The sequence below is a fragment of the Trichechus manatus genome, unplaced genomic scaffold, assembly GCF_000243295.1.
Source record: "Trichechus manatus latirostris isolate Lorelei unplaced genomic scaffold, TriManLat1.0 scaffold00047, whole genome shotgun sequence".
Lineage (NCBI taxonomy): Eukaryota > Metazoa > Chordata > Mammalia > Sirenia > Trichechidae > Trichechus > Trichechus manatus.
Window position 1 is genome coordinate 10,012,514 of NW_004443983.1, and position 11,468 is coordinate 10,023,981.

Consider the following 11,468-nt stretch of genomic DNA (forward strand, 5'->3'; position numbering starts at 1 on the left):
GGATCAGTGTCAGTCCATCATTTGTCATGCTGTGGTTTTCAGTCTTTTTCAGATAACAGATCCCTTTGAAAAGCCAATTATAACTACTGTCTCTCCTCATATGTAAGCACATGCAGTTTTGTATATAAATTCATGGAGTTCATGGACCACCTAAGAACCTGGATTCAGGAGCATCCACCATGTGCTGCCCTTCATTTGTCCTGTTTCACATTTTTATCAATGATTTGAACAAGGACAGGAAAACCCTGTACTAACTGAGGTTAGGTTCACTAGAATTAGATTCTGAGCAGGAAGTTTATCGGAGACCGCTCTTAGGACCAACAGTTGTTGAGGAGTGAAAAAAAAAAATAGGTTTGGGCACAGGCAAGAATTGAACTTAAATACAGTGCCAATAAAGGCATCAGCTGGTTCTTTGGGGAGCTCTGGAGCTGAAACAGTCCTTTAGATTCATCCCACATCTTGAGGCAAGGGGGCTAGGCCTTTACACACACATCATCTAGCTATCATTGCATATAGGGTGTCCTTGGAGGGGGCATGACCTCGGGCAAGGTGGTGGTCTTCAGCTAAAGGCAGTTGCTGGGGAGGGACACAGTTTTGAGCTATACAGCAGCCAGCACTCCCAGCAGCTAGGGGAATGAGCACATCAGTCCTGAACAGGGATCTGGGTGGCAAACTTCCACTACAGCCTGCATCTGATTCCACAAAATCTGGCAGAGCTAACAGGTTGTCCAAACAGACAATTTTTGTTTCAACTCTATTGCACTTTTTCAAAATTATACTGTTGATTAATTTTCTGCATTCATATTGACCTGCATTTGCGTCTCATCTGCACCTACTTGTGACTTTGAACTTAACTTCTAAGCCTTAATTTCTACATAATGTAGATAATAACCTACTTCATAGGTTATTGTGCAGATTAACACTATTATTTTCCACAGCCTTTTTTTTTTTGGTTCTTAAAGTTGGCTTCAATACAGATAGAAATGTTATTGTATTTCTGCTTTTCCAACTGCTCTAGATTTCTTACTAATCACTATCACTCAGGAATCTCAAAAATCTTCTGTTATACACATTAATGTTGAAAGAATACTTCACACAAGAACAACTCACATGTACCTTCTGATCAATGCACTAACTGCAGTCCTCTCTCTGGGACACCTCTGTTTTCAACTTAAGAAATATCCAATGAGCACATCTAAGAAGTGACAGGAACTTGTCCGGGCACTGGCAAGTACCTAGACAAGGGATCAGCTTATGGGCCAAATCCAGCCTGCTGCCTGTTTTTGTAAGCCCTTGGAGCTAAGTGGTTTTCACATTTTTAAAGCGTTGTGTTCTCAAAAAAAAACAAAAACAAAAACCAGACTATGCGACAGAGACAGGATGTGATCCAAAATCTGGTCCTTTACAGAAAATGTTTGCCAAACCTTGCCCCAGACATAAAACAGGCAAAACAAATACAAATTAAGATAAGCAATATGAAGAAAACAAAGGGCTGAGCTAGATAATCAACAGGGTGACCTCACTTAAAATAGGGTGGTCAGAGGAGACTCTGGAAGTGCCATTTAAAGCTGAGAGCCAGCCTGTGAGGAGCCTGGGAAAATCTGCTGAGGCTAGAAAGGGCCTGGGTAAGACCAGTGTGGCCACAGCATGCTGACGGGAACGGAAGGTAATGCAGCAAGGCCTTAAAGGCTATATGAAAGGAGTTTAAAGTTTATTATAAGGGCCAAAAGGAAGCCACTGATCTGGCCACCATGTGAAGGGACTGGAGTGCCCCAGTGGCACTCATATTCCAAGTCCACTTGAGACACTCATCCCCCAGATGACAGGTATCTCTGACCCCAGGTATGGGGGTTCCCAGGACATTGTGCTGTGGTGGTTTTAATTCAGTGACTACTGAAAATATATATCAAGGAAGATTATAAATTACCTCAACCTCCTCATTCTCATCTTGTCCTCTTCAAAAAAGTACAACTGAAAAGTGTATTTAGGAATGACTCTACAAAAGAAATACTACATTTATTTGGGTGAAATGAATTGAGATTTATACCTAATTTTCATGAATAAAATACTCATTATGTCTATCAAACTTAGAAATTTTAAGATCAAATTGTACATATAATCTTGTTCATGCAATTATTTATTTAGCAGTTAACTGTTTAAACTAAATAGTGGGAATATTGATTGAAAAGCCTTTGGTATTAACCATTCTTGAATAATTATAACTTCATGTTTAAAATATTAACAAAAGCTCAGTAATTTCTGATGTATTAATATTCATATTTGGCTGTGTTCTCTTCTGAATCTTATTTTCTGTATTTTTCAAATGTTCCTTTAGAGAAGAAATGGGTCTAAAGATAGCCTGATTGAAGAAAAATCTCAGACGTCTACAAGCAATCTGGCTGGAAAACACACAGCAAAAACAGTAAAAACTGTCCAAGCTTCACGCCTCAAGATAGAGACTTGATTCCACTAAAGCGTCTGTGATGCGGGTGGGAAGGGTGTGTGCCATTGTTATTTTGAAACTGTGAATTATAATTGTTTAAACATCCTGGATCTGCAAGTGTTTCTTTACAAAATAGCCTCTTGCTTCTTTAAAGATTTAAAACTACAGTATACTTGTGCCAAAGGGCTTTATTATTTTGGTGTCTGGAAGGACAGTCTTGTAAAAATGCATTCACATGATGCTGTATCTCCATACTGGGACAGTATATTACGACTCAAGTTGTGTGTGTCCACCACAGCCAAGACTAGCTCAAGGTTTGGAATCCTGGACTGCAGTTTACTAGCTGTGCAATAGTACACAAAGTGGGAGGAAAAGCTCTTCCCAACTCCAGGTGGTTCTCAGTCCAAGCTAAATGTACAAGGGCTGAGTATCACTTTCAGACTGTGGACATTTTTATCATACTAAGTTCTTTGTATCTGTACTTTGTGTAAGTTCCATAGGTGATTTATAAATGATGTAAAATGCTTTTTGGTTTTTAAGTATTGCCTTTTAATTTCTGAAGTGCCCTTGTGTTTTCCAAAAAAAAAAAAAAAAAAACTGTAAATGTGCATTTCAGTTAACCTCTGCATTCTAAATTCATGACCCTCGACCTCCAATGGTTGACCCTGGCTGTTCTTCCCCAGTGACTTATTTCATACCTTTCCTGTCTGTAGATGACCTTGCTATCTACTTCACAGAACTTTTATCTTCCTGTTGCCACATACAAACTTCCCCACAGCTCGTTCAACCCTAATCCTTCCCTCCTGTTCTATTCCTCACCTGTGCTTTAGATTCCATCCCCTCCTAGCCTCCTCAGGATCCTTGTTTATCCTTCCTACTTGGTTTTAAACTTAAGACTGCCACTTAAAGTAAACCTACTTTCACAACTTCAAAACCCTCTCCAGCTATCTCTCCCATTTTCAGCTAAATTTGTGGAAAAGATTCTTTACTCAGTGTCCCCAGTTAATCACCTAATTCCAGTTATAAACTATCTCTTATCTGGATTCTCCCCTATTCCTCCACTAAAGCTGACCTGGCTAAGGTCACTGTCACCAAACTAAACCCCAAGGATAATTTTTAGGACTTCTTCCAACACACTCTTTTGCTTCTACCTTTTCTGACCATCTTTTGCAGCTTACCCTATTCTACCTTGCCATTACTTGTTTTTCAAACCCTAGACTCATGACCTTACTCAAGACTCAAACCTTACACTAATGGCCTTAAAAGTTCTGTTGCTTAAACAGACCACTATATTCTACTGCCCATCTGAGGCCACTTGGATTTCTCAAAAACAATTAAAATTCAACAAGTTTAAAATGCCCCTCCTCTGCTGGACATCAGGCTGTTACGCTTGTGCAAGGCATACACCTAGGAGTCTCCTATTATCAAGCCCTGCTGTCATAGCTCCTGATAGTTTGTTTTCACAAATTTTATCGCACTGGCCCAAGCCAGGTATCAACACTCAGTTACTCGGCTCCCACTCATGGCAACCCCAGGTGTGTCAGAGTAGAACTGTGCTTCACAGGGTTTTCAGTGATTTTCAGAAGTAGATCGCCACAGTATCCTCTAACTAGCAGGTATGTATCCCTTTTCTTCTTCCTCCAATTCCATTACATCACAGCCAATATTTTTTCCAAAAACCAAATCTTAACTTTTTCCTACCATGGATTTTCATCACTTGTTTTAACACAGCCAAAGCCTTAACGGTCTGGCCTCTACCTACCTCCTTTTCAGCGTCATCTGCTAATACACCAGCTCCCATAATGGCCTTTTTACAAGCTTCATGAAGCATTCACCTGTTATCTAAACTAGGGCACTACAGGGAAAGTGTGAGCTAAATTTGGATGGACATACCCATTTTCTAGCCTAAGGCCTCTCACATGCCATCCCTCCAACTTTGGCTGGAAAAATACGGTACTTGCACTTATCATCTCAATTCTGCTTTCTCAGGTTCCTCTAACTTGTGTCAAATCCTACCATGGCATTTGTCTCACAAAGGCAATTTTACATTTGTGATGACATTTCCTCCACTGACTGTAAGGTTCCAAATGGAGCAACTGTGTTTTGCTTCTATTGTGTTCCCAGCACTTAGTACAGTGCTTTCAATAAAATTTTTGAATGGCTGATTATGTTCTTTCTGTAACAAGAAAAAGGCAGAAGGTATGTTTACTTAAGTGTACAATCTAGTTTAAAAAAAAAAAAAAAACAAAAAAAACCTGCAGTGACAATATAAAGCATACCTGTGACCTAGAAACCAGCTAATCTAGTTCTGGTCTTTGGGTCTAACACAACCTGTATTTCATACAAGTATCAGTGACTATAATTTTCTTCATTTTTTTCCCCCCCCAACATGTCAAACCTTAATTGTTAAAAGCATGACAGAATAATCAATTAAAATAGGTCTTACATTTGACAATACGTTTTTTTGAGTATTTTCCCTTCTGGAGTTTTGAAGTTGCTCTAGGGGTGGAAACAAACCTCTTCAATATTTTAGTAAGAGTGTTATTTTCTGCTAGTTAATTACTCAAAACACAAACCTCCAAGAAGCACATTTAATAGTTTATTCAAATCCCCATTGGTTTAAACACCTAATTATGGACTGCCCAAAGGCAATTATTTCAGTGATCCAAGTAACTTCTCTGAAGATCAAAAATTCAAAATCATCACAAAGGTCATCCTAAGAGAGAGAGAAAAATAAAAAACCACTAAATTTGGCAAGTAAGTATTTACACGTGGCACATCCTGAACCCCAGGTACTATGTATTAAATTTGTTTCTCTGGACTACCCAGAAAAATCAGCACAGCCTTTTTTTTGTTCACAAAGATTAAGCTGGCAAGAGGCTGTCCTGTTTGTTGTTTAACTTAACCTTGAACTCTACAGATACAGCAGTATTAACGATATCAATGAACTATTAACAACTAATTTAAACTAATACCCACCAGAGGACTCCCAATCTAGAAAGGTGATAGAAGTTGGATCACAAATAACTTTTTTAACAGGACAATTTCTGCTTCAAGAATGTCACCATACCTTAAGTCATTTTTGTGCAAATGGTATTAAAATTAGCAGCAGCCATTTTCAAGCATCAGTTTTCCTCCTAAACAAAAATTAGTTAAAACTGGTTAAGATAAACCATACATTTAATTTTGGGAGACGAAAATGCAGCTGCGTGAACAAATGATTGTAAAGGTATTAACTGTAACTTATGCAGCTCCTACACCAAAGAAATCAAATTCAGGGGCTGAAAATAGCTGCAAAGAGTTTAATTTACGCCTTTTTTGACACCACATTCACTAGTTTCCGAAAGTGAATGGGCAACACAAAGGCCTGCATGTAAACTGCCTTGGATCCCGTTATCTGCGGCACAAGATTGCTGACCCTAAATCAAACGGTTAATTGTTTCTGTATCAAACAGCAATTAACTAATTCCAGTTCGAATTTCAAAACCCGACTTGGTAAGGAAAACTAAAAGACAACGTGTTTTCAATACAGTAGTAACTGGTTTAAATTAACCCTCCTCCCCCGGCCACTGAGTTTTTTTTGCGTTAAAAAGAACTCACCTGAATTCCATAACTCATTCACTGTCAAGTTCCGCAGCTATGGCAGGAAGTTCTAATGATCTAAACCCTAAACGGCACATTTTACTTCTACATTCACCGATTTTACACTGGGGTAAGACCGTTCTCATTCACGAAAATATCCTTGCTTATATTAAAGACTCCCTGGCATGCAGTCGATCATCAGTAAACTTAAAATACAGGAAACGAGTGTCCCCATTTTCCTGGTAAGGAAACGCAGCTAGCAGGCCGGTCCCGGCCCTCCAGACATCACATGGAGAACGTGGCCGAGCAAGGCCAGGATCGCTGCCTTTCTCGCGTTCCGGGCCCGAGGCCCGGCCGCCTCACCAGGCTCAGGGCGGCCACGCGCCCCTGTCCCGGGCCGCCGCTTTCGGCAGCCACGCGCGCGGCCTCGCGGCAGGAGTCGCTCGCCATGCGGACCCCGGCAGCACTACCAACCATCCCCGGTCTGCGGAAGGTAGGAAAGACCGCATGATCTTCCCACAATGCTTTTCTACGGCTGGAAGAACCCACTGCTGAAAGGGCGCGGGGAGAACGGATTGTACCATCGGCCCTGTGCCTCTCGCGAGGTGCCGCCGTGTGGCGGGAGGGAGAAGTGCCAATGAGGAGCAGTGGGGCGGATCTGCGAAGGAAGAGATCTGAGAAGCAAATCGTATAGGCTTTTGTACACTGGTAAAGCGTTGGAATTTGAAACTAATTAGCACCACAGAAATAAGGTGAAGGTTGTTAGGTGGGTTTTTGTGTTTGTTGTTGGTAACGTTCAACCCCTTGAAGGGTGGCTGTATGGTAACAACCGGGTCTCCTAGCGCATACAAGTCCTGGTAGAGACCGGTCCAGAAATCATAGTCCCAGGACCTTTCTTTGAAGCTTACTGCTTAAAAGAAAAGACAGAAAGAAAGGAAGAAAGACAGAAAGGAGGGAAGGGTGAGAGGGTGGGAGGAGATAGAGAGACAGGAGGACAGAAAAGAAAAGAAGAAAATTCAAGCCACAGTCTAGAGTTCAGTGGTCATCACGCAGGGCTAGTCTGACTGTTAACAACATCAACTTGGAACAGTGACCTTACAGAGGAAGCAAATGGTAATGATCACAAGGGGTTAAGTAGCTCTAGCCTTGCATTGGGAAGTTACTGTAATGTACGGGGGAGAGAGAGAGAAAGTTTGTCTAAGGAGGACCACACCACCGAGAGCTTCATTTAAAGACACTGAAGGGTACAGTGTGGAGATTATAACAAAGCTCAATCTTGCTTTATTGCTAGGGAAATTTAGGGAGAGGAAATTTCCTTCAGTTGGGGCACCCAGCAGACCTCGTTTTATATCCAGCTCTAACACTTGTTGCAGCACTTGTAAGTGACTGCCTCACCGAACCTGAGTTTCCCCATTTACAGGGTAATAATAATACCCATATACCACTTGTTGTTAGCCCCGGAATCATGGTGGACCCATACACAATGGAACTAGATGCTGCCTGATCCTGTGCCATCCCCATGATAGAGTCATTGGCTGATGTTTCAGAAGTGGATCACCAGGCTTTTCTTCCTAGTCTGTCTTAGTCTGGAAGCTGCACTGAAACCTGTTCAGCATGATAGCAACACACAAACTTCCACTGCTAGACAGGTGGTGGCTGTGCATGAGGTGCATTGGCCAAGAATCAAACCAAGGTCTCTCTCATGGATAGCAAGAATTCTACCACTGAACCATCAATGCCTCATATACCACTTTGGTTAAAGAATGAGTAAAGAAAAATTTGTGGAGTTATCTAGCACTGTATATGGTATAAGAAGCCCTAGTGGTGCAGTGTTAAGTGCTCTGCCGCTAACCAAAAGGTCAGTGATTCAAACCTACCTGCTGCTTTTCGGCTTCTGTAAAGATTACAGCCTTGAAAAGTCTATGGGGCAGTTCTAATGTGTCCTGTAGGGTCCCTATGAGTTGGAATTGACTTGATGGCCCGGGTTTGGTTTTTTGGTTTTAGTGTATGGTATATAGTGACATCCAATAAGTTATTCAAATGAGCTAGGCTCTTATGTCATTTGCCCATATCCTAGGTATGGGACTGTTTGGATTGCGTTCTTTTTTTGTTTTTTTTTAATTCTTTTTTTTGAATGGTGCTTTAGATGAAAGTTTGCAGAGAAGATTAGTTTCCTGTTCAATAGTTTCTGCATAAAGATTTTCATTCCCTACAATGTGTCAGCACCCTTCCTATTTCCACCCTGGTTTCCCCGTTTTCTTTTGCCCTGATTATCTACCCCTTCTTATAATTGATGGTTCTAAGGAGTACGTTCCTCTCGGGTGTTATTGTTTATCTTATGTACTTGTCTATTGTTTGGCTGGGAGGTGGTCTCTGGGAGTGGCATAATTTCCAGGTCACCCGGGTGTCTTATGGCCATAGTCTTGGGGGTTCCTCCAGTCTCTGTCAGACCAGCAAGCCCATTCTTTTTTGTTGTTTTGTTTTATCTAATTTATCTTCTGATGTTTGTGCATTGTTAGTTGTGGTTTGTATTGAATTTATGCCGTGTATTAGGGCTCCTAGCGTTGTCCCTATTTTTTATTCCATGATATTCATTGTTTTACATTTTATATTTAGGTCTTTGATCCACTTTGAGTTAGTTTTTGTGTATGGTGTGTATGTGTATGGGACCTGTTTTATTTTCTTTCAAATTGACATCCAGTTTTGCCAGCACCATTTGTTAAAAAAAAGTGTCTTTCCTCATTTTATGGACTTTGGTCTTTTGTCAAAGATCAGCTGACCATAGGTGGATAGATTTATGTCTGGGTTCTGGATTGTGTTCCATTGCTCTGTGTGTCTGTCATTGTACCAGTACCAGGCTGTTGTGACTACTGTAACTGTATAGTATGTTCTGAGATCAGGTAATTAGAAGCCTCCTACTTTGTTCCTCTTCTTCAATAATCCTTCACTTATCCAGGGTCTCTTTCCTTTTCATATAAAGTTGGTGATTAGCTTTTCCATCTCAGTAAAGAAAGTTGCTGGAATTTGGATTGGGATTGCATTATATCTGTAGATCACTTTGGGTAGTATCGATATTTTCACAATGTTGAATCTTCTTATCCATGAGCATGGTATGTTTTTCCATTTATGTAGGTCTCTTTTGTTTTCTTGCAGTAGTGTTTTGTAGTTTTCTTTGTATACATCTTTTATGTCCCTGGTTGAGTTTATTCTTAAGTATTTTATCTTATGGGGGCTATTGTAAATGGCATTTTTTTTTCCTGATTTCATTTTTGAAGTTCTCTTTGTTGTTGTATAGGAATCCAACTTATTTTTGTATGTTGATCTTGTATCCTGCTACTTTGCGGACTCCTTCTATTAATTCCAGTAGCTTTCTTGTGGAATCTTTGGGATTTTCTGTGTATAGGATCATATCATCTGCAAGTAGGGACAGTTTTACTTTTTTCTTACCAATTCGTATGCCTTTTTTTTCCTTTTCTTGCCTTATTGCTCTAGCTAGGACTTCCAGTACAATGTTGAATAAGAGTGGTGATAAAGGGCGTCCTTGTCTGGTTCCCATTCTCAGGGGGAATGCTTTCAGTCTCTCTCCATTGAGAATAGTGTTGGCTGTTGGTTTTATATAAATGCTGTTTACTGCGTTGAGGAAATTTCCATTCTATTCCTATTTTGCTGAGAGTTTTTAACAGGGATAGGTATTGGACTTTATCAGATGCCTTTTGTGCATCAACTGAGATGATCATTTGATTCTTTTATTTATGTGGTGGATTACGTCAATTGCTTTTCTGACATTGAACCATCCTTGCGTACCTGGTATGAATCCCACTTGGTCATGATGTTGATGTATTATTTTCTTGATATGCTGTTGAATTCTATTGGCTAGAATTTTATTGAGAATTTTTGCGTCTATGCTCATGAGGGATATCGGTCTGTAATTTTCTTTTTTTGTGGAGTCTTTGCCTGGCTTTGGTATAAGGATTATGCTGGCTTCATAGAATGAATTTGGGAGTTTTCCTTCCTTTTCTATCCTCTGAAATAGTTTGAGTATTATTGGTATAAACTCTTCTCTGAATGTTTGGTAGAATTCTCCAGTGAGGCTGTCTAGGCCAGGGCTTGTTTTTGTTGGGAGTTTTTTTTATTACCTTTGCAACCACTTCTTTTGTTATGGGTCTGTTTGGATTGTCTATCTCAGTTTGTGTTAGTTTAGGTAGGTAATGTGTTACTAGAAATTTGTTCATTTCCTATAAGTTTTCAAATTTGTTGGAGTGTAGTTTTATAGTACTCTGTTATGAACCTGTATATTTCAGTTGGTTCTTTTGTAATGTCACCAATCTCATTTCTTATTTGGGTTATTTGCTTTCTCTCCTGTTTTTTCTTTTTTTTTTGTCAGTTTGGCCAATGGTTTGTCAATTCTGTTGATCCTTTCAAAGAACCAACTTCTGGTCTTGCTGATACTTTCTACTGTTTTTCTGTTCTCTATTTCATTTATTTATGCTCTGATCTTTATTATTTCTTTTCTTCTAGTGACTATGGGCTTTTTTTGTTGCTCTCTTTCTGTTTGTTCAAGGTGTAGTGTTAATGTTTTGATTTTGGCCTTTCTTTTTTGATGTGTGCATCTGTTACTATAAATTGTCCTCTGAGCATTGCTTTTGCTTTGTCCCAAAGGTTTTGATAAGATATGCTTTCATTCTCATTTGATTTTAGGATTTTTTTTCATTTCATTTTTGATTTATTACCCATTGGATTTTTAAAAAATTTTTTCCCATACAAAAATTTATACATACATTGTTATGTGACTCTAATTGCTCTCCCCATACTGTGACAGCACACTCCTCCTTTCCATCCCTAATTCCCCATGTCCATTCAACCAGCTCCTAATCCTCTCTGCCTTCCCATCTCACCTCCGGACAGAAGCTGCCCCTTTAGTCTCTTGTATCTACTTGAACTAAGAGGCGCAATCTTCACGAGTATCACTTTATGTCTCACAGTCCAGTCCAATCCCTGTCTGAAGAGTTGGCCTCGGAAATTGTTTTAGTTCTGGGCTGATAGAGAATCTGGGGGTTATGCTTTCCAGGGTTCCTCCAGTCTCAGTCAAACCATTAAGTCTGGTCTTCTTACTGGAATGTGAGTTCTGCACCCCACCTTTCTCCTGCTCCTTCCGGGACTCTCTGTTATGTTCCCTGTCAGGACAGTCATTGGTGGTAGCCAGGCACCATCTAGTTCTTCTGGTCTCAGGCTTATGGAGTCTCTGGTTTATGTGGGCCTTTCTGTCTCTTGGGTTACTACTTTCCTTGTGTCTTTGGTGTTCTTCATTCTCCTTTGCACCAGGTGGTTGGGACCAATTGATGCATCTTAGATGACCCCAGACGCCACTCACCAAAGTAGGATGCAGAACATTTTCTTAATAAGCTTTGTTATGCCAATTGACCTAGATGTCCCCTGAAAGCAT

The 11,468-nt window shown here is 40.2% G+C and overlaps 1 protein-coding gene, 1 long non-coding RNA gene and 1 other non-coding gene across 3 annotated transcripts in view; 1 reads left to right on the forward strand and 2 right to left on the reverse strand.

Moving 5' to 3' along the window:
* Positions 1 to 4,688, forward strand: part of EPB41L4A (erythrocyte membrane protein band 4.1 like 4A) — a 330,037-nt gene extending 325,349 nt beyond the window's left edge. The window contains exon 23 of the mRNA XM_004376996.2: positions 2,336 to 4,688. Within this exon, the coding sequence (XP_004377053.1) occupies positions 2,336 to 2,464 (129 nt within the window). The 3' untranslated portion in view covers positions 2,465 to 4,688. The remainder of the gene's footprint in view (positions 1 to 2,335) is intronic.
* A 341-nt stretch (positions 4,689 to 5,029) lies between these two features.
* LOC111820710 (uncharacterized) lies at positions 5,030 to 6,543 on the reverse strand. The gene is made up of 3 exons (XR_002824225.1): positions 6,044 to 6,543; positions 5,514 to 5,580; positions 5,030 to 5,159 (listed from the first exon to the last, which is right to left on the reverse strand). It is a non-coding gene; the product is annotated as an uncharacterized LOC111820710 (long non-coding RNA).
* On the reverse strand, positions 5,678 to 5,811 carry LOC111820716 (small nucleolar RNA SNORA13). The gene has a single exon (XR_002824230.1). It is a non-coding gene; the product is annotated as a small nucleolar RNA SNORA13 (small nucleolar RNA).
* Positions 6,544 to 11,468: the final 4,925 nt, after the last annotated feature.